Genomic DNA, 23,416 nt, shown 5'->3' with positions numbered 1-23,416 from the left:
AAAACTTTTGTTCGAATTATTGACCGTGTCGTCGCTTTCTTATGTCCGATTCGGATGTCCTATCAAATTTGCCTTGAGACTTTTTTTATTTTTATTTTAAATTAATGAGTAACGATCTGGCCGACTAATCGGCCATCCAGGCGCCGATTAGTCGGCTAGTCGGCCAAATCAATAGTCGGTACATCACTACTGGTTTCCTAGGAAAGCGGTGCCGTCATATAGCGGGCCGGTGAATGACGTCAATAAAACGTTGTCTATGTAAGCCAAATGGCGCGGTTTCCTAGAGGGCGGTGATTGACACCGTAACGTCAAAAAGCGGTAAAAGGGTTGAAAAAACTTCCTGTATAACAACCACATTGATTTTATATACCAAATGACTGTACTGTTTAGTAATAATTGTAATAAAACATGTAACTTCCAGCAGCAAGAGCTCGGTGCGCGTAACTAACATGGAGACGGTGGCGCCGGCCACGGTCAAGGGCCGCGTCGACAAGAAGCGGCCCGCCATCAAACAGGAGCCAGAGGCGCCCAAGAGGAAAAAGACTGAACGTGAGTACCTACATTACAGGCGACATATGTACTTTTTCTTCCCTGCTAGGAGGGATACACTTCTGTTTTTACTTTAGAATCCTTCGCTTCGTTTAGGATTCAATGTACGTCCTCGCCGTAAATATGTCATTTTGTTCCCTCGAAAAAATGCAAGTAGATGAGTGATGACTTCGTTCAGGATCCTTATCATACACAAACAAAAAGTTAACCAGCGGGCGCAGTATGGTTCCATTTTTATCGCCAGTCACTATGCCCGTCACTTTCGCACTTACATACTAGTTAGAACGTGACAGCCATGGTGACAAGCGATAAAAATTCGATCGTACTACCGCCGCAAGCCAAGAAATCGTATGCCAACGTCGTAGGATAAATATCGCTTGTGATTATATCGTACAAGTGTATTTGGTACTCGTATCGTATACCTATAATAATTCAACTCTCGTTGTTTGTACGATAATCGTATGTTTGAGGCAAGATAATCGTACCATGTAAAGCCTGACCGGTAATATATGATCATTGTCAAGAGGGCGCTGTTTTTCTAATATATAGGGTGACAGTTCAGTCGTATATGAAAAAAATAGTTCCAGTGAAATTCCGCAACATGGCGCGTGATCATTTATTCCTGGTCAAGCTTTACGCAGAACCGAGATTTATTTTTATAACTATAGTTCGTTTTTTTTAGCATTAGAAATAAGGTAAACAATCTTGATGTGTTTTTTAATTGAAAAACACATTTTAAAAATAAGTTACGGCAAATATGTAACAATTATGAATCTAATACGATCATTTATATTCTTCTGCTTTCATAAGTATTAAATTTTATTTTTAAAAACCGTTTTTCAATTAAAAGACTTGTCAAAATCGCTTACCTTCTTGCAAGTTCTTTCTAATGCTAAAAAAAACGAACTATATATTTTTTTACTTGATTTCACATATGTCTGTCACGTAAGTGCAATTTTATTTTTGCACGAAATAAAATGTTATGTTTTTTTTCAGCCATGACACTCAAGGATTTCGACATAGATGACATTGACGACATCATCGAGTTAGAATAAACACTGAAAATACTTATCTGGAAAATAAAAAAAAGAAACCAACCTTGACTCTTTGATACAAACGAGAGCACTAAATACGTTGGTCGCGATTTAGTACGTTTTAACTAGGCAGTATTTACATTTGTCGATAAATGAACCTACAGGTGATTCGTGATCTCTTTTATGGGGCAGTCCCCGATTACTGCTAGCGTGTTAAGATTGCACCCTGACGATGTATTTTAGTTTGAAAGCTATTTTGATTGTATGTTTTTACGTAATCTCTTGATTCTTTGATTTAATTTGGTGCTTTGATTCGTAACACACACATACATCAGGTCTAAATAAAGGATTCTTTTAAACTGTCAAAATGATAGCTTGACATCGTTTCATAATAACTATGACTGAATTATTTCATAGTACGTTTATCGACAATTGTTCTAAAATTTTGGCGGTAGACTCCATGCGGAAAGAGAAGAGTCGTGGAATGTATGGAAGCCCATATATTCTACGATTCTTCTCTTTCCGCACAGACTATCACAGACCCTGTCGGGCAACTATTGACGATTTGCTGAGTTCTGCAGGTAAAAATGTTTCGAATATTATGATAGTAATAAGTATAAGCATGATTTTATAAAAGATTAAGTACACAGTCAGTGTTTTAAACCCTAATAAGTTACGGAATGTTATTTTATTTTGGTTATGTTACTATTTAGTTGCATAGATATCTGTCTTATGTGAAAAAATATTGTTTTGGTTATTATGATCAAAGAGAATAGAGTGTATAGAGAGTTACTGTCATGGTAAATTATGTAGCCACAGTACATTTACTGCCATCTTTCGACAGAAGATTAAAACTGTTAGAACGCCATTTGACTTTGATCCAGTAGGCCAAAGGTTATGGCGCCTTCGCTCGAAAAGATTGACACATATCAGTGAAATAATAAGGATCAATATCAAATGGCGTTCTAACATATTTAGGGCCAGTTGCACCAACCACATTTGACAGACTGATCAACGTCAGCCGGCGCGCCCCGGCACTTTACTATGAAACTTTCCATACATAAAAATTTAGCGAACTCTTTAACGATACGAACAGTTTGGTGCAACCGACCCTAAATCTTCTGTCGAAAGATGGCAGTAAATTTACTGTGGTTACATAATTTACTTTGACAATCCGCCTCTATTTCAAATTCTGGTATCGTCTTGGGTTGTCCCATTCGTTTTTCGTCACGTTCTTAAATTAGTCCTATTCTGCTTTCGTCACTCATTCTACATTCGTCACAATCGTCGGTGGCTTTCAATGTAGAATGAGTGACGAAGGCAGAATGGGACTAATTTAAGAACGTGACGAAAAACGAATGGGACGACCCAAGACGATACCCAAATTCTCTTTGTTATGATATAATAATAAAGATATGTCTCTATCTTATTTTATCACTAAGTTCTAGATGTCCTGTAAATACTATCTCATAAGGCTTGTATTGATTGTATCTGATTGTGATCTAACTTTTTATTTTTCATAAGCGATGGTGGAATACTGTATGTGTAGCTAGAATACTTTGGTCGATTGAGAAAGCTAAGGCAATTGTGTAATGAATGTACATTTTATTTTTTATTTTAATAATTATAGAATACATTTGTCTTGGACTTTAGAAATTATAAAGTGATTATAATGCGCTCAAGCGCGTAAAAATATGCTTAGACGATTATAGTAGTGAATGTAATACGCATCTTCGTACATTTGTTAGTTACTTCACAACTAAATTGAAATAAATAATGACTTCTAATCAATGTTTTATTATATTGTATATTCTTATACACTTACAACAAAATATATTAAACATTTATAGTTCATCTTATTTATAAAGGTTAAAGCTATTACATCGATACATTTAACCCTTTACCAGGCAAAGGGATATATAGTTCCCACATACGGCACTTCAAACATGTTCTATTTTTGAATTGTCCGCCTGGTAAAGGGTTAAAAATAATTTAATAATCCCAAATGAAGACTGACCAGTCGCTTATCACTTTTTAACTTACAGCTAATATACAATTACAAGTTTGTCACGGCATACGCCGCACAGTAAAGGCATTATTTTAGTATTTCTAATACGGCAGCCGCAACGAATGTTAACCTTATGACCGTAATTTTTCATACTCATAAATGTTACGTACACGCCAACATCATTGGTATACAAGCTTGCAAATATAACATTTTACTCTTGTCATTCAAAGTGTTAACAGACCGGCAACCGGTCACCTGGAACTGTCCCGTTATTCATAAAATTAACATAGTCCTTATTAGATAAAAAAATTGTTTTGTCTCATTCGACCAAGCACAATTAATATAAAAGTCACAGATCACAAATATTTCAAAGCTTGAAGGACATTTATGAATTACGAGATATAGTACCTCTGGATGTTAGGGTGGTATTCCATCTGTCCAATATCTTGGCCCAATGCGCATTGCATCTCACCCTCTCATCAAGCAAAATGTGAGACGCAAATACACATTGGACCAATATATTGGATAGATGGAATACGACCCTTACGCACGTCTAATAAAACAAGTTATTTGTTCGATCACTAAAATTAAAACCGCGACTAGAAACTCAAGTGTATTTTAAATAAAATAACTTATTTACCTACAGTAGGTAGGATTTTGACCACCTGAGTTCCTTTTAAAAACATGAGTGTAGTATGGGCTACATTACAACACTAAAAAAAAACATTATGCACTGCACTGAAAGGGTTAGAATCTTTCTCTCTATAAAGCATTTTTAAGATCACCTTCATCACAAAAAGATAACTTCTAATATGCACATCTTATACTAAAACCCGGTTAACCCCAGTGGCGATAACCCTTTATAAGGCAGAGGCAATATATTTCCCACCTGAGTTTGAACTTTATTTCAAAGTGATAGGGTTCAATATTGCATAATTTCTGACACCCTTATGTCCTTAAAGTGTTAAATAATCCATTAACTTATTTAGTAAATTTGAGTGAATCCCTTGAACTTTTTATAACACAGTGTAATGTAAAAGGTAAAATTGTGACGTGGTCTTATTTGTCCTGCAAAAACTTAGTGCCGAGCTTAAATTCGAGTGACAAAGTAAGGAAAACACTTAAATACGACAGGTGAGTTTGGTGAATAAGCACGATTTAAACAATCCCTCGTAAGACCCACCATAGAAAGTTTTTCAATTTTAACGTGAACCTTGTTCTATATGTAAATTAGAACGAATTGCGTTTGTTTTAAAAAGCAATGAAACAAAAGAAATGCTACTTTATTTGGTTCATGAAAAGTTCAAATTAGATTGCACGAATATGTACATTGTAATGTACATTTAGACTCGGGAGGTTAATATCAACACATTAACTGCGCTTATAAAATACACAATGTTACTGCGTGGCACCATTTAATACTTATACGTAAAACATCAATACAATAACCAACCGAGATCTGCCAGAAAGCCTTTGGTCGATAATCAAAACTTTGATTTTTTAAACGCGATGCCAACAAAATAAACCATGGCTCCTATGTTGCCAAATTGACAACACAATTACCTACAAAACCTACCAGTAGAGTTGTAGTGCATAATTATTTTCCATCTTATTTTCACGGAAACGTACGAACGTGTCTTGCTATTTCAGTTAGTCTCGGTACAAAAAGTTCTGAGGTTCACTGAAGTAGCATGACAAATACGAACGTTTCAGAGAAAATACCATGGAAAACAATTGTGCACTACATCTGTGTGTTGTATAGTTCCTGACAAAGATATTTCTGTATATACATTTATAGATGCACACTAGGTTATCATTATCAATTTGCTATCTTGCGTGTTGTCTTTATCAAGTGACATTCTAGTCCTTTGGTAATACAGTTCAATTTTGATGGGCAAAAATGTAACTGTACCGTCCGCTAGTGTATGTCCTTGCAAGTGTTAGTGAAATAGGGGCCTAGGGATGAAAAACTGTGAAGTTAATTAAAAACGTGTCTTTATTTCAGTTAACGTAAGGATTCAATTCACACGAACACTTTGAACTATTTGTATCTAACTACGAAATTCAGTTACAAAATTACTTCGAATTGACTATAAGTTGTACCTGTGTACAATCGAACAAACTGATTTGTGAACCCGCCATAGCACGTTTTAACAGTAAGTATCATAATAATTTTACCTTTTAAATCAATGTAACTAATGACGTAGTATATGTGAAAAGGTTTCACGTGGATCAGGAATCAAGTTGTTCGAGAAGTTGTACGTTTTGAGGTTTTCACAAAGTTGTTATAGCAATATTACACACTTTTTTGTAGTTGTGTCATGTCAACTAGGATATTTTTAAACGAACGCGTTAATATTTAGTGATTTAATTCAACTGTGTTTATATATAATGCTGATAAAGATTTTAGTATTACTTGTTGTAATAAGGTAGAAAGTCAAATATAAACCACCTGTAAAGCAAGGTACATCAGTGACGTAACTGCACCAACAGAGGCCTGTTGCTAATTTATCGAATGGACATGGAGGCTTGAACTCACGGTCTTTCGGTCAATTTGGAGCCCTTTTCAGACCAGGTCCGTGGCATTTTGCCCGCTTTGCTGCCCTAAAGTTACGCCACTGGTGTGTCGGTAAAGAAGTTTTACATTTCATGAACTCAACGCCTCGGCCACGACCCGTACGATCGACGCTGCTGACGATCAAGCCTCATACATCGGTTAACCCTTTTCCAGGCCGCACCAATATACAAGGTTTTCCCGAAAAATCCAAATATATTTCAATTAATCCAGCTTTGATGATTCATTTGAAGATAAGTCAAAGGGTATAGCCGGGTAAGCATGGCTAAACTGCCCTTAGCGAAAAAATGAATTTCCTTTTACTGGATTATTAACCTATATATATATGTAGTGCTTTCACCAAAAATTAAGCCTCAAATGCTGCGGATTAAAAAAAAATGCAAAAAAAGAAAAAACATTTTTATTTTATTACAGCCAAAGTATTATGAAAGAGAAAATTAAGAAGAGAAAGTATTATGGGGTGTTACAAATTCGAGTTTTTCACACTGTTATCCCGATTTTAATTTTAGAAAAAAATATATGTTAAACATTATTAAATTTTACATGAAATATGTAAATTTGATAACTGTCGCAATTTCGCACAATTTTTTTTTATTTTTCTGAAAATTTTCAACTCAATTTTTTACTATTTTTTCAAGAGATAATTCAATATTATTTTTTTCAGGTAGCGACCTTAATTGTATCTACAACATACCCAAATTACAAAGAAATCGGATTAGTACTTTGGCTGTAATAAAATAAAAATGTTTTTTCTTTTTTTGTTTTTTTTTTTTTAAAAACCTGAAGCATTTGAGGATTATTTTTTCGTGAAAGCACTACATATATATAGGTTAATAATTCAGTAAAAGGAAATTCATTTTTTCGCTAAGGGCAGTTTGGCCATGCTTACCCGGCTATACCCTTTCCCGAAAGTGCAATCTAATTTGAATTTTAAATCGGAATGTTAAAGTTGAAATTCTAGTGGCGCGTATGTGGTTGATAAATCGTACTATGCCTGGAAAAGGGTTAAACCAAATGTACGGCGGACGGCGTCAGCTCAGCGCGTGCGTTCCGTGACCCTGGGGTAGTATATAGTGTAGTGGTTCACCGCGAGTTGACGCGCGCGAGGCGGGCGCGGTCGAAGCCGCAGATGGCGCTGAGCAGCGCGCCGCGGGCGTCGCTCGGGCTGCACGCGGCCCGGGGGCTGACGTCTGCGCCGCTCGTTTCGCCCGCTACGACAGATCATAAAAAAGCTGACAACTTTCATTAACCTCCGACATTACGTTATCAAAAAATATTTAACTCGCAGAACTGAGTGGCGTGTCAAAAACACCATGGTAAAAAGAATGAGTCGTAACAGATGGGACATTTCAAATATACCTCCTACTGTACTATTTTAAAATTTAGCGCCTTTACTAAGTTTAACTATACACTCGGACTGCGAGCGCGAATTGCCTTTGACATGGGACTAATTTTTATGGCATGGATTCTGGCTCACGCATATATTACATAGAAAACCTATTATATTCTCGCGGAATAAACCCACTTTATACCCACTTTTTACCTGGTTATGCGTAATGGCTATGGTAAGGGCTAGATTATAAATGAAGATTAATACCACAACTCCGACTTACATATGTGTGGCGGCGTGGGCGAGGAGGCCGTGCTAGCACTCTGCGAGCGCAACGTCTCCGCCAGCGACGAAGTCGACTTCCACATGCTATCTCTTTTTCTCTGCAAGAGAAGACAACCTCTATTAAATATTAAATAAATATTATAGGGCAAATTTTACACAGACCGACCCAGTCCCACAGTAAGCTCAATAAGGCTTCTATTATACTTGAGATCTCCAAATAAATAAATTAAACTAATCAATGTCTGTTTACAGGCATTTTTGTGACATTAAAGATAACTTACCGCTCTTTTCTTCTGTTTCTTTAATTCCGTTTCGGACTTGAGTATTTCCTGTATACGCACTTCACGTTTCGCACTCCGCACCTGAAAATTAAAAAAAACATTTCTGGAGTGCAAAAAGCACTTGAGAGAGGACTTAGAAAGGAATTTGCATTTTGTAGCTTGTCTTTAACCCTTTTAACGTCATGCATAGGGATGTACATGATTTTGCCGATACGATACCGATACCGATATTTGAAGTAAATAATCGGCGATACCGATACAGATACCGATATCAAAGGCACAGTAGTTAGTTAATAAATAAAATAAATAAGGAATTATATACTTAATATGCATAAAACATACATTATACATAAGTATAAATATATATATATATAGACACTCGATTTTGTGAAGTGTGAAAAACTGTAAAACAAATAAAGAAAAATGCCAAATCAAAATCAAAGCAAACATTGATTTAGGTAACCATCAAAAAATCAATGCGAAAGTAAATCAAAATCAGTAATTATAGTTCTCTTTAGGTAGATTTTTTGGTAATGAAACAAAGTTTATTCAAATTATTAGCAGCGTCATTCGTTTCGCGCGCTTTTCAAACAGTGATATCGGCTGAATTTAAATCGGCGATGCCGATATATCGGTATCGTTATCGGTATCGTTACATCCCATGACTCATGCATATCGTTTGCGGCGCGTCATCGTGAACCTTGTCGAAATGCACGAAGGTTGATATCGGGCTGTAGCCGCGCGCGTCAGTTGACATCTTTAGCGGTCAAACAGGGAGTTTAAATAGATACAGGAGGTTAGGTTGTTTCATTTTTCCGAATTTTCGATTTTCATCTGACTTTGCTCGAATTCTTGTTCCAACTGATAAAAAAATATTATACGTTAAAAAAAATTAAAATCGGTCAACATTTAGAGGTTGCACAACTTCAACAAAGATTTTTCAAATAACCAACGACTCTACATCGGAGGGTAGAAAATGGTTTAAGCGGCTACCATCAAAGCGGAGAGTAGTGTGATACTGAACCTTCTACATATAAATACATTTTAAAATTAGTAGTAAACTTGGATTTTGGTTACTCGATAAATGTTCTAATTATGATTTTTCAGTTTTTCCACCTGTTTCCAAAGGAAAAGTGCTTTTATCGTGTTTTAGACGCAAAATTCAGTTTTCTCATTCGATTTTAGTATCAGTTCATTATATTTTGTCATTTTAGAGCATAGTTCATTTTCACGCAATGTATGGGGTTCTCACTCTACCTTTTCAACTTGTGCAACCTCTAAACGTTATTCAATTCTTTTGAAAATTGAAATAGATAGTTTTTAGTGTGGGGAGACTCCATTGGTGGGCAAAGTCAGGAAAAATATTACAACTTTTTTTTCTCCATACAAAAGTGAATCACCCTACAGGAGGTAACAAACGTGACAATATGAACGTACCAACTTCTGATCCGCCTTCAGCCGCGCCTCGATCGCGTCCGCCGCTCTTCTTAGCTCCTCCTTAAGCGGCAGCGGAAACTTGAGGTGATGGGCTTCTAGCCGCGACCCATTCAACGTGGCTCGAGTGAAGAACGGGTGCTGCAGTAACGGCTCTAGGGCTCCGGACGCGCGCGCGTTCTTACACGCCACGCTCGATATACACAGCTGGAGGACTGATTCTGAAATTATATGGATATGATTGGGTTTTTTACAAATGGTGATATGACGATGTCAAGTGTATAGGCAGGCGTGGCTCACTCCGCGATTTCGTCGCTTTGCTACAGGTAGCTAAAAGTACATCCGTTCCACACCAATTTTGGGGAAAGCCATAAGCCGCGCGTGGCGCTGTCGCCACCTAGCGGCCATATCTGTGCTGATCGCAACAGACGCGTTTTGTTAGAGAGTGAGTTTTCTATACCTAGTACTATTATTTTATTCTGTGGTATAGGTCGGATACAGTCACTAACAATAATATCATGCACAACGAAGCGCGCAAAAATATCTGACAAGTTCGTTCTTATGACTATTCTGAGCTGGATTATGCAAGATATTATTGCAAATGACTGCATAGCTGCGTTCTTCGACTGTCACTGTCGAGTTATACACCCAGAATATTCTTGACGACCAACTTACCTAACTCAGCTGAGATTCCATGAGGGTAATCATCACAGTAGTAGCTATCTAACGGTTCTGCAAAGGCTAGCTCGTACAGCGTCCGCCCAAAGCAGTACACATCTACCGCTTCAGATGACCAGACTCTTTTTAATTCTAGAAGGTACGGCCGGTGGAGGCTGGCCACACCGAGGATACTGTTCTCTATGTCCATAAGGAGGGCTTTTTGGTTTTCTATCGCTATGTTGCCAGGGTGGAGGTGACCTGAAAGGATGATAGCTTTCATAATTTAGCATTTAGTATCTATAGGTCTTTCGAGCTGGTGTGGTATAGTTTAAACTTTAAACTAAAGCATTATTTATACAAAAAAGAGTATTAGGATCCTCCTACACAAAAAGGGATTGAAAAACTCTAACTTCAAAAAAAGAAAGCTAGGGGGAAGGAAAATCTGGCTTTTAACACATTCATTGCCACTAAGTGCTACGGGTTACGCTCGTAGCGCGTAGCCACGGGTTTGCCGTATGTAGCGCGTAGTCGCTACGAACAGTGTACCCGACAGTCGGGTTCTTGGCCCTGAATGTGTTAAAACGTATATCTATATTTTGTAAACATGCGTTTCCTTCCCCTTATATACACAAGTCACAGACACGGGTTATTGACCTCGCTAAAGAGAAAGGTAATACAATTACAAGTTTATCAATGTATATCTGTGTCTGCGGCATCGGACCTCCCAAATGGATGAATCGATCAAAAAGCAATTTTCTATAATTGATTTGTGATTTTTATGCTCCACCAATAATGGATCTTAAAATTAAATGAGTTATAATTCACTTGATGCACTGTTACGTTTTTGTTGGGGTTATTCAACATTTAGAATTACTTTTTGACTAGTAGTCTTTATCAACCATAAAACCAAGCAATAAATAACCGGATATAAACAGATAAGCGTACATACCGTGCGGTAATCCCTTATCGTGTAAAAACTTCAGCGCTTGTAACACTTGATATCCATAATGCGCTATTTGGCCCTCAGTCAACGGTTTCCTCACTTTAGGGTTCCCATATTTGGCTAGATGGTTCCGCGTGTATTCGGTCCCGTATAGTATGTCTCTTAGGCTGCCGGTCTCGTGTATCCTTCGTACTACATAGGCCCCCGATTCCAAACTATGAATTGCTAATATTTTATCTATATGTGGATGCTGCAATTAAAGTATATTTTGATTTATTACATGTATTGTATTGATTAAGTTATACATATTAAGAAAATGTATTAACTATTAACAAACAATAATATATAAGGTTGTATTTTGCTTCACTTTAGATAGGTAGCTATGACCTAAATATCGAATAAGATACACCTATAGCCATTCTGTAACTGGAATATGTAATTTCATCCAAATCCATTCATCTGATCCAGCACGCTTGAGTTACCACAACCACTACATATTGGTTCAGCCAGTCGAAGTTAACATACTGTTGATTGTGCCATTCCATTGGAAAACGAACCATAAAGGTCTCTGCCCACTACACCGTATCATACCATGACCGTGCTGTGAACGTATCAGGCACGGAATGTAACGCGATACGGACTACTATGCCCACTACACCGTGTCCACATTGTTTCATATCCGTACATAACGGGTTTAGTGCCCGTAGTAACCGCGCATCATCCCCATAGCATTCGCCTATAATCCCCTTAGCATCCGCGTTTCATCCCCTTATTACCCGCGTTTTATCCGCGAGAGCATGACTCGTCAGAAAGAGCGAGCGAATAGTTATCAGACTGGTCAGAGCGAGCAAGAAATATAGCAACGCGTTTATAACGTGCTTAGAACGGTCACCATACGCGGTTATATTCGGTCGGTGACGGAACGCGCTAGTGGGCATAGTTTCATACTTTTTAATACAAAGAATATATTTTTGCCTGACACGTTCATAGCACGGTCATGGTATTATACGGTGAAGTGGGCAGAGACCTTAAAGCGTTGGCGCTTATGCTGCGATGCGTCTAGTTTTTATTAAGCCTTTTTAATAGTCCAATTTATCGTACACATGTCAGTTTTATATCTTTGCACTCGAATAAAAGGTTCAAATCAGATTGTACTTTCGCAAGGAGCAGCTCATCATGAAATTGAATGGCGCGCGGGGCGCCGGACGCCATCAGTATGATAAATCGCATAATCACCAAAGTAAACATTGTTCAAAGACCTTTCGTATTTTGTAAGAGATTAGAGCGGCGAGCAGAATAAAATAGGGTCACAAATAACAGATTTACAATTTTACATATTAACAAAAAGCAACTTACATTTACACCCTTTATACTCTTAAAAGCTGCTTGCAGATCCTTATCACTTAAATACCTATCAGGCCCATAGTTCTGCCACGATAACAGACAATTCGTTCTTGTCTCCGAGTCAGTCACCTGAGAACAATCAAGGTAATTCAGGACATTGAACTTACAAGAAAAGTAGTCAACAAATTTATCATTCGTATGATAACTGTATATTCTAAATATTTTTCGCAGTGATTCATAACAAAGATAGTGTTATAATTATGCAAAATATGTTTTTATATTATCGTAATTAGGTATTTAATGCATCATCCTGCAATACGTATACTTAATACTAAAAATGTTAACTTTGTTAGTAGCTTAATTCAATGGGTGTTATAATACTTAGTAGAAGAGCCGGCCGCAAATTTTCTAACCGACTTGATACCACGATGAAAGGCACAATGGTTTCCCATAAAAGTGATGCTAAGTCCGAATTCGATAGCCTGCCACGGCGGAACTTGCCGAAAGTACGAAAAAGAAGGCCACTTCCGGTGCGAAAAAAGGGGGCTGATTTAACCCATCTGATACCGAAATAATAGTTATGGCAGCAGTTAGAAATTTACATGTAGACACAGAAAAGCGAAGTCTGCCAGTATTTTTTTTGCCGGAAGTGCTTGGCAGACGCTCTCAAAGGTGGCCACCGGGACCCCTAATTTAACCCATCTGATACCACCATGAAACCAATTCCAGTGGGTAGGTATGAACCCTCATGTCAGGAATATATAAGTCTGCCAAGGCTTTTCCTGCCGAAACACCTTGGCAGACGAGATTATGTGAGCAAGGTGTACATCAGTTACCCTACATCAATCCATGCGATGGTCATCTTGCTTATAATCTCGTCTGCCAAGGTGTTTCGGTAGAAGAAGTAGACATCTATGCCATGGTATAATAATATACTCCGCCTGGTACTCTATTCCGAGATTCGCGTATGACCTAACTGACACGGGCCTACGTCATCATGCTGTTTACAGGTTCTCAAACTTTAAAATGTGGGAGAATTTTAACCAACGGTGAAAATTATTTTAACGGCATTAATTTTAAGTTATTCATGTAGAAACATAGTAAAATAAAACAAATCTAATGTATTAAATTAAACTTTATTTATCTATACAAGACAAACGTTTGAAAAACTAATTAACAGTTACACCTTAATTACCAAGCTTACGGCGTGAAAAGTTTGGAAAACACTGCGACTGCTGACACTGAGCGAGAAGGAAATAACAATTAAAACGCGTTCGACAAGGATGACGGTCAGGGCATGAAGTTATCTAGATCCGAATTGTCAAATGTGACAGCGCTATCCTGTGTTGTCAGTAGTGTAAACAGAATTACCCCGAACGTCTGAAATTTCTGTCGTGAATCGGAAGATATTGCTAACGAATAATTAAAAATGACGTGTTATTGTAAAATTTAAGATAAAATACATATAAATGAAAATTATAAAATTATAAAGAAATATTTTAACTTATTAACCATAGGTATAATGTACCCATGTAACATGTTATGTTGAAATAAAGTGGCAATGTTATTGTGACGTAGGCCCGTGTCACTCTGGGAATAGAAGACCATGTTTTATTAGACCATGATCTATGCTAAAGTATAAGAGTCAAAGTTATTTTTGATGTAAAACCAACTGCTGTGATGGACACTGAAAGGGGTCATCCATTAATTACATCACACGTTTAGGGGGGGAGGGGGTCAAGAAAATGTGACATGTTGTGGCAAGGGCGAGGGGGGAGTCACAAATTTTGTGACGTCACTTTAACTTCATCAGTTCCTAACCGAAAATTTATTTAAATTATTTTATTCACTGTACAGTTAAATAACAAGTTTTTGGAACGATAATTGTTTCTATTCGTTTAATTTTTTTAATATTCAGTTTTGGGTTATAAAATTACTAATATTTTGAGTAAAAATTAATAATATACTTAATTCGATTTGCCGATTTCGTTGAAAAAATGTGACGTCACATCAGGGGGGAGGGGTTTGCCAAATGTGACCAAATGTGACAAGGAGGGGGGGAGGGGTCAAAAAACCTTGAAATTCGTGTGACGTAATTAATGGGTGACCCCCAAATGAAAAACAGCAGAACATTATTATCCTAGTTTTATATTGCCATATTTGGATTAATAGTTAGATTAATTAGGTATAAATAAAAATTGGTAACATAAGAATAAGAAACCTTTATATATTGTAGAAACTAATTTTATATACCTAAAGAAAATAAAATAATATGGACATTACTGGAGAGTTTGGCAGTTTGCTTCAGAAAATTATAATTAGCATACTAGAATACATCAGTAACAGCAAGCCAAACACTATTAGTGTGGGTGTAAGCTTATTATGACTTCAGTTCTCACAACCACGCATTCAATGTATATCTAAAAATAAACATAAAAGACAAGTGGTTTCTTTGACAGTCCACTTTAAATTTGAGCTTGTTTGTCTTTTTTTTGACTAAGGGTGTTATTCCATCTGTCCAATTTCTTTGTCCAATGTGTATTGCGTCTCAGATTTTGCTTTAATGAGAGAGTCAGACACACTACCCTAAGAAATATCCTTATTGCATCTATCAATTTTTTTTGCCGTTTTTATGTTCCATAAGCCAGGACATAACAGTAAAACATAATAAAATAAAAATAAAAATAGCCTTTATTACTGAAGTCTTTTTTAAAACATACCCAGTTTTAAAATGTCAGAACCCATATTTCAAACTCATTAATGCCCAATATTTTTAGCTAATAGTAACACACAATAAGGCTTCATTTATTCTAACTTATGTTTTAGAAATCAAAGACATGGCTGGAAGGACTAAAACATGGATCAGATTAGTTCAAAATAAGGAAGAGTGGAGAAGATTGGGAAAGGCCTTTGCCCAAAGGCACACAGAATTGGTTATTGTAGATTAAGGAAAACTGTAGATATAGTATAAAAATGTATTTCTGATGTAAGGCTATAAATAAATAAAAATGTTTTAGAACTTACCAAAAAATTGTGTTTCCTAACTCTCCAGCCAATAGCAGCCAGAGGCCCCTTCAACTCAAACTGTCCATCTCCCCGCAATGCTATTGACATTGTTTGCAGTGCTTGTTCTGAAAAACAAAGTAATTATAGAAAATACAATTATTTTTTCTTAAAACAAAAAGATCTGTTAAGTAACATGTACTACAACTTTATAACAATTATAGAACAAGAAAAAATTACCTGCAATATTTAATAAATAATTATTTGGATCCAAAAAGCTCCTCACTGGTAAAGATAATGCTAGAATAGGATGCTTCAGTGCTTGATTTATGTATTCCTGAAAATATATGTTGCATTAGCTACTTGGTCAGCATATAACCGCCTCACAAGCTTAGACACAAAACGCCAATTACGGAAAGAGAGACCTAAGCCCTCCTACGTGTACACGCTCAACGCTGCTGGCCAACTTTATTGTCACACGTGCAATAGAGTATTTAAGACCAAGTTAGGCCTGGCCAGCCACATAAGGGCTCACGCTAGACAACGTCCATCATGTTTATTTAGGGTCGCCGTCATCGAAAACGATGAGGAGGACTATATTGCGCCACTCATTTACACTGAGGTGATGTGTACCTGCAAGGCTACTTGTCTTTCTGCAATAAAAGATGGTTGCATGTTCCCAATAAGTTTCTTTGGTGGCAATGGCAAGTCAATGTTAGCTTGCTGCAGTACCGAATGCAGCGCTGCGAAGTCCCTGTAGCGCCGAGACACCGTCCATTTGATCTCTTTGCTGGGACCTCTTTGCACTTGTAATCTGTATTCCTATAAAATTAAATATAATTTGGTATTCAGGCAATATGTTCGCAAGACAATGACCTATGTGATTCAACAAACCGTGAAATATTTCGCAACGAATATGACTTACAGTGTGCTTGTTGATATTTTGTGCATTTTCTATGATACAAATAAGTTTCTCTGTATCATCTAATATAACTTTGGAATGAGACTCTTTCTCAAATATAGCCATCACATTTAAAGTAATAAGAATTCATTGGTTTCGATTTACATTATACAAGAATAACAAATTTATTGTTATCACTGGAAAAACATTTAAAAAAAAGGCTAAAAACTGGGCGATTTCGTTTGACAGCTAGTAAAATTAAAGACACATGACGTTTCATTTTTTTTTCTTTTCATCTCTACTTTGGCAATGGTAAATCTCTAATCATTTTGTAAAATCTAAAGAAATACTTCTAAAAAATTTGTTGTTATTAATGATTTTCTTTTAGTCGTGTAGCATTCAGCATAAAAGTTTAATTCAAGAATTTTATAATAATTATAGTCTCTCAATATTTCAATATCCGCTTTGAAATGCGTTCTGAAAGTTTCGACGATTTATTTGGAGTTACATCTTTGAAACTTTACAATTGTAAAGTCTTTAGATACAAATTAAATTATTTTTAATGGATCAAATTTAAAAAATTTAATACTAGCAAAATGTATGAAGTCCACAATTGTTACTTATATAAATTCTATTTTCGTAAAAACTATTTTAGAAGCAATAAGTATGTTGGTTTCTTAACGACCTACATTTTCATCGACAGACCACAGACAAGGATCGATTATGTCATTTCCGGCTTAGCACCAACGAAGAAACGAGCGGAGAACCACACGGCCCTTCCTTCCACCAGTGTTATAAGAATTTGTGAAAAATGTCGCTGATCTCCGCTCGTTTGGCCTCTTCGGTGGCCAGGCGTATCCCAAATGCCGCGACACAGGTATGCGTTCTTACGTTACTTAAAATTCAAGGTTTAGATCTACCTTAGTGTCCTAACCGGTGATATGATAGCCTGCAATATAACTTGGCAAATCACATGAATTGCCACTTTCAACTAATTATCACAGTGGAATTACTGTTTTAGTTCATCAGTGTAGTGATATTGTTCATAATCATTCATAATTTGTGTCTAATATGATGTTAATTTTCGCGTATGATTCGTGTTATGTAACAGAGGGCGATACTGCAGGACGTCGGTATTTTACTGGAAATGGCAATGGACAGTGCATATCTAATTAGTGGATCGTTAAAATGGACAACCGTAACCCGTATAATAGTGTTAAGAAGTGTTTTATAGTGAATTGATTATTGATAGTTGGGTTATGGCTGCGGCAGGTTTCGAAGGTCGCCGTCCCCGCCGTGTCCGTGGCGGCGCGCAAGCTCCATGTCTCTTGCACGCAGCGGGCTGCCGAAATCTCCACCATCCTGGAGGAGAGAATCCTCGGTGCTGCACCTAAGGTGAGTGATTACATAAACTGTTGAGGTTAAGATAACAAGTTTTTCTCAATGTCAATTATTGTATGTTCAGTTCAATCAAAAATTGTGGAAAATTTCAGTTTTTTTTTAATTTATTGATATATAATTAAAGTCAAACAGCTGATTTTGTACTAAGTGTTAATGTTACAGTCATACACTACAGATACATGTCAGTAACCAATAGAACCTTCTTTGAATTAAGGCTTACAAAATAATTGGTTAATGTCTCGTGAATTATATTGTGTTGTCTTCAAGATTGTCCAAAAAAAAACATTTTACTACTAAACTTATTACTAATAAATCAATACTTAATCACAGGCCTTTATTTCCAGGCTGATTTGGAAGAGACTGGCCGTGTGCTGAGCATCGGTGACGGTATCGCCCGTGTGTATGGCCTCAAGAACATCCAGGCCGAGGAGATGGTGGAATTCTCTTCTGGTCTTAAGGTTGGTACACAACTACACATGTTTTATATCGGCATTAAAAGGTTGGTACAATATGAGAGAAAAGAAATGCCAAGTGCAGTTACTTTAGTTGGAGAGATTTTAGCTAATGAGATATCCTTAGCCTTAATTTTTTTTGATATTTCAGAATTCTAAGTATTCTTAAAGAAAACTAGATTTGGGACATTTAATTACACCTGTCACATTATTGTACAAGAACAGGATCTCTTCCAGCTAACCTTAGAGTAGATGAGTGGAAAAAAAATAAAACATGTTAATTAATTAAAAGCATTAAATAGTAAGTTTATTTGTTTTTTTGCTTAAAGTCTTTAAAAAACAGGTATTTTATGGTGACACAAGTTGAATAACTTGGCACAGTGCCAGATATTCTAGTTTTCTATCAATTTGATAATAGCAAAAAAAAAGTTTAAGTAAAAAAAGGCAACAGTAAGAAGTCTTGCTGTTATTTGTTCCACTTCCAATCCTATACCCAAAATAATTGGTTTGCAGTTTCTGGCAACAGGATTTATAGACCTTCTGTCTTTGTAAGAGTTAATCATATAAAAGGAAACATATTAAAAAAAAGTTATATTAATACCCTCCTTATCATTCTTCAATGTATAAAAGTAGCGAGCGATCCCCAGGGTATGGCCCTCAACTTGGAGCCCGACAACGTGGGTGTCGTCGTGTTCGGTAACGACAAGCTGATCAAGGAGGGCGACATCGTGAAGCGTACCGGCGCCATCGTGGACGTGCCCGTGGGCGAGCAGCTGCTCGGCCGCGTCGTGGACGCCCTCGGCAACGCCATCGACGGCAAGGGCGCCATCGACACCAAGAACCGCCAGCGTGTCGGCATCAAGGCTCCGGGTATCATCCCCCGTGTGTCTGTGCGCGAGCCTATGCAGACTGGTGAGTTTTGTAACCTCGCACAGGGGTCTCCAATCCCCGGCCCGCGACGCGTTCCAATCCGGCCCGCCGACATCTATAGCGTACGGCCCGCGGGAGCCAGGCTCCAGGGCTTCAGTCCTAACAGCAAGAAGCAGAAAGTTTCTGAGGCGCAATATGGCCCTCAGGTAAAAAAGTTTGGAGACGCCTGACCTAGCATATTGATAGCTAAATTTGCTAACTAAGGCTTAATTCCATCAAATGGAGTCAAAAGATACAACTTTATTATAAAGCAGTTAAAATCGCAAACTCTTTACCTGCCTAAGAGTTTGTTAACAGGTACATGGCATGTTTTTATTGACTATAAATCAATAAAAATATGATTATTTGAAAGTTGTAACCATTTTATTTATTGCAATTGTAGGTCAGTTTCAGAAACAAGGATAGGCTGTCATTCTAAAAGATAGTATGCAGTGATTGCAATGATACATATATCAATATTATGTAAGCACAATTTATAAGCGTAAAGGTGCCGTAATGCAGAGTTTCTGTGCCTAAACAAAATGTAGTGTGTGCTAAATTCTTATCTCTGATATAAGAATTGAAGTTGATTTAATATCGTATATTATTATAAGGCTAGGTTAGCAGCAGCAGACAATCAGAAGTAACAAATATCTGAGGGTGTCATGTTACATAATACGTACAACACCTACTAACCAGTTCTATTTAAAATAGGTCAGCAGTTATTGATTTTCAATCCTACATAGTTGTGAATGCAACTATGCAAGCTTTGACTGCAAACTGTGCCAATGCTCTCAATTCTACACAAGCCATTATCATGTGCTTAGATTTACTTCTTAAGATGACTTGACAGTCTCCTACATTTTTTTTATACCAGATTGCAAACTACACTAACAAAAAAACCCATTAATTCCAGGCATCAAGGCCGTAGACTCCCTGGTGCCCATCGGCCGTGGGCAGCGTGAGTTGATCATCGGCGATCGTCAGACCGGCAAGACCGCTCTGGCCATCGACACCATCATCAACCAGCAGCGCTTCAACAAGGGCGAGGATGAGAAGAAGAAGCTGTACTGCATCTACGTCGCTATCGGACAGAAGAGGTCCACCGTCGCGCAGATTGTCAAGCGATTGACTGATGCTGGTAAGAAAACCCACCAAAGCTGTTCCTAGATTTATTTATAAACCATAATACCGCCATAGTTTGTGGGCACTGAAATATTGCTCTAGTTTTTTGGGTAAATCTCAATAGGTTAATTTAAAGTAAGACAAGTAGTATAACTAATACGTTGTATGCAGGTGCCATCAACTACACCATCATCGTGTCGGCGACGGCCTCCGACGCGGCTCCCCTGCAGTACCTGGCGCCTTACTCGGGCTGCGCCATGGGCGAGTTCTTCCGCGACAACGGCAAGCACGCGCTCATCATCTACGACGATCTGTCCAAGCAAGCCGTGGCCTACCGCCAGGTAATACACGACCACAGAAATATTGTCAGGTCAATAATTCAAGCTGCGTCTTATATTTCGACGATGCTAAAGTCCACAGTTGGTTAAAAAAAAGTTTTTGGTGGGATGAGGTTCAGAATCAAGTACCAAAGGGTGCCAAATTGTAACCTGCACCAGAATTAAGTCTATAAAGCATGATGTTTCCAATTGAAACGTATTTGTGTGTACAGTTTCCGTGTCCAGAAACTAAAGGGAAACTTAAATACTGTAACTTGTGGGATTTTCTACAAAACATTGGAATTTCTCAAGCACAACATGTTTTACAAGGTTTTAGTAGTTCTGGTAGTAATTGTAAAGAAGCTAATGTGAATGTTTTGCGCAGATGTCTCTGCTGCTGCGTCGTCCCCCGGGTCGTGAGGCCTACCCCGGTGATGTGTTCTACCTCCACTCCCGTCTGCTCGAGCGTGCCGCTAAGATGTAAGTAGGCGAGTTGAGACAAGTTATGCCTGAAATTAAATAAAATATCGGCCTACTGCAGGCTAGAGGATGGCCCCATGCCGTTATAAGACACGATAAAAACAAAAAAAAACATACAGATAAGGCAAAAGATGGCCCTTACGCCCTATTTAAACAGGCCAATTTTTCTGCTATGCGCGTTCAAAGGGCAACAAACTTCGTTCAATATATCTGAATTTGAGGAAATATAAATTAGTGACATATTTTTTTATGTTCTCAGGTCCGACAAGATGGGTGGCGGGTCCCTGACCGCCCTGCCCGTGATCGAGACCCAGGCCGGCGACGTGTCCGCGTACATTCCCACCAACGTGATCTCCATCACGGACGGCCAGATCTTCTTGGAGACCGAGCTCTTCTACAAGGGCATCCGGCCCGCCATCAACGTCGGTCTGTCCGTGTCCCGCGTCGGATCCGCCGCCCAGACCAAGGCCATGAAGCAGGTAACAATATTGAAAATTATCTAAGCAGTAAGCACAGACACTGCGGGATCGCATACACTTTCTGTACTTTCATATGAATTCATAAAACATATATTATATTTGACCAGTTTGAAAAACTGTTTATTTAAGACAAAGAGAATATAGTGTATAGAGAGTTACTGTTAAGAATAAGGTTGAAAGTCAAATGGCGTTCTAACAGTTTTAATCTTTTGTTGAAAGATGGCAGTAAATGTACTGTGGCTACATAATTTACGTTGACAATCCGCCTCTATTTCAAATTCTCTTTACTTAAGATCTTTGATTCTAATCAGCCACAATACGGGTGTATTCCCATTTGTCCCCGCCGGGCACAGATGCAGTCAGATCAACCTAGAAACTCAAACAAGTGCTCTAAAATTTCGTCTTAACTTTATTACTTAAAACAGGAAAGTAAAATGTTCACAAAGCTGAGCCTTTTAGGTACACAATCACTAGTCCCCAACAGTATAAAAACGTCCAGAAAACTAAGCCGCTTTCCCTCTTAGGTGGCCGGCTCCATGAAGCTGGAGTTGGCTCAGTACCGTGAGGTGGCCGCCTTCGCCCAGTTCGGCTCCGACTTGGACGCCGCCACCCAGCAGCTGCTGAACCGCGGCATGCGTCTCACCGAGCTGCTCAAGCAGGGCCAGTACGTGCCCATGGCTATTGAGGAGCAGGTAATGTTTTATTTCAGATGTAATTTCTCCTTGTAACTTAGATTTTTCAATTTAATGGTCCTTGTTTTGTTTGAAATTAAATTCAATAAATAAATATCTGAGGGAATGGAACAAACTGATCAAAATATTGATAGATTTTTAAAGATCAGTTTACGCTTGGAAAAGATCTTGGATGATACCTGTTTTTTACCTGTTTAGTAATTTGTTGTTGAAATTAGGAGTCATAGTATCCACCGTGAACAATTTCTTTTGTTCAATTCTCTATTTGCCTCTTTATCGCTCGAATATGCAAGATTGTTAGAGAGGCAGATAGCGAAATTTCGATTATCACTGTAGGCCCTCGGATACTTCCACTTGTTTATAAAGTTTCTGTTAAACTAGCCCACAAACTATTTCGCTTTCATAGTCTCTTCATAGAAATAAACAAGACGGTATCCAGAATCATTACGTAAAGACTAAATCTTTTGTGTACCTCAGGTCGCCATCATCTACTGCGGTGTCCGCGGCCACTTGGACAAGCTGGACCCCACCAAGATCACCGCCTTCGAGAAGGAATTCACTGCCCACATCAAGACCAGCCACCAGGCACTCCTGGCCACCATCGCCAAGGACGGCCAGATCACGCCCGAGTCCGACACCCAGCTCAAGAAGATCGTCACCGACTTCCTGGCTACCTTCACCTCGTCTTAAACTAGCATATTATTTATAACCCGGGGTTGTACTGCGGTACAAGAAATCGGCTGGCTCGCAGTACAACCTCGGGCTAACGGCCGCCTACGGAAGCATTGACGCCCAATGCTTCCGTCAGCAGCTCACGTAGTTTAACATTCGTATGGACTGTATTGTATGTGAATACGAATCATGGAATGTATTTATCTCTCGCAATGTCAGGAGCAGGAGTATTGGTTATATAAAAATATACGTCTTTAAAAATGTATGGTGGTTTCTTTTCTTATGGTGGTTGTTTTTAAGTCTGTGTCGACCTTATTTTGAGGCACTATTGAAGACTCCTACGAAAATAGAGGCTATTGACTGAAGGGCTCATCATTGTTAGAGAATTTTGCTTATGCTACCAGTACAAACGACACAATAGGGGTCAATTTGCGGCGGGGGCTAATAAAAATTGCAGCCAAATGCTAAGCCGACGCTAAAGTAATTAATAAGTAAGTAAAGTTGGTTAACTGTCGCATATAACTTCTTGCGCTACGTTTGGC

The 23,416-nt window shown here is 38.1% G+C and overlaps 3 protein-coding genes across 3 annotated transcripts in view; 2 read left to right on the top strand and 1 right to left on the bottom strand.

Moving 5' to 3' along the window:
* LOC134798351 (uncharacterized) overlaps positions 1–2,529 on the top strand; it is a 28,490-nt gene extending 25,961 nt beyond the window's left edge. The window contains exons 22-23 of the mRNA XM_063770762.1: positions 422–549; positions 1,546–2,529. Coding sequence (XP_063626832.1) covers positions 422–549; positions 1,546–1,604 — 187 coding nt within the window. The 3' untranslated portion in view covers positions 1,605–2,529. The remainder of the gene's footprint in view (positions 1–421; positions 550–1,545) is intronic.
* An 831-nt stretch (positions 2,530–3,360) lies between these two features.
* LOC134798346 (PX domain-containing protein kinase-like protein) lies at positions 3,361–16,623 on the bottom strand. The gene is made up of 11 exons (XM_063770755.1): positions 16,372–16,623; positions 16,080–16,268; positions 15,687–15,783; positions 15,468–15,574; positions 12,456–12,572; positions 11,106–11,349; positions 10,172–10,414; positions 9,500–9,717; positions 8,063–8,143; positions 7,780–7,879; positions 3,361–7,377 (listed from the first exon to the last, which is right to left on the bottom strand). The coding sequence occupies exons 1-11, from the start codon at positions 16,471–16,473 to the stop codon at positions 7,250–7,252; spliced, it is 1,626 nt and encodes a 541-aa protein (XP_063626825.1). The 5' UTR covers positions 16,474–16,623; the 3' UTR covers positions 3,361–7,249.
* Positions 16,624–17,067: 444 nt separating this feature from the next.
* LOC134798342 (ATP synthase subunit alpha, mitochondrial) lies at positions 17,068–23,137 on the top strand. The gene is made up of 10 exons (XM_063770749.1): positions 17,068–17,224; positions 17,620–17,742; positions 18,093–18,206; positions 18,848–19,112; positions 20,026–20,250; positions 20,406–20,575; positions 20,937–21,031; positions 21,291–21,510; positions 22,035–22,202; positions 22,680–23,137. The coding sequence occupies exons 1-10, from the start codon at positions 17,159–17,161 to the stop codon at positions 22,890–22,892; spliced, it is 1,659 nt and encodes a 552-aa protein (XP_063626819.1). The 5' UTR covers positions 17,068–17,158; the 3' UTR covers positions 22,893–23,137.
* Positions 23,138–23,416: the final 279 nt, after the last annotated feature.

The sequence above is a fragment of the Cydia splendana genome, chromosome 16, assembly GCF_910591565.1.
Source record: "Cydia splendana chromosome 16, ilCydSple1.2, whole genome shotgun sequence".
Classification (NCBI taxonomy): domain Eukaryota; kingdom Metazoa; phylum Arthropoda; class Insecta; order Lepidoptera; family Tortricidae; genus Cydia; species Cydia splendana.
Note: the sequence above shows the minus strand (reverse complement) of the source record. Positions and strands in the feature narration are given on the sequence as shown.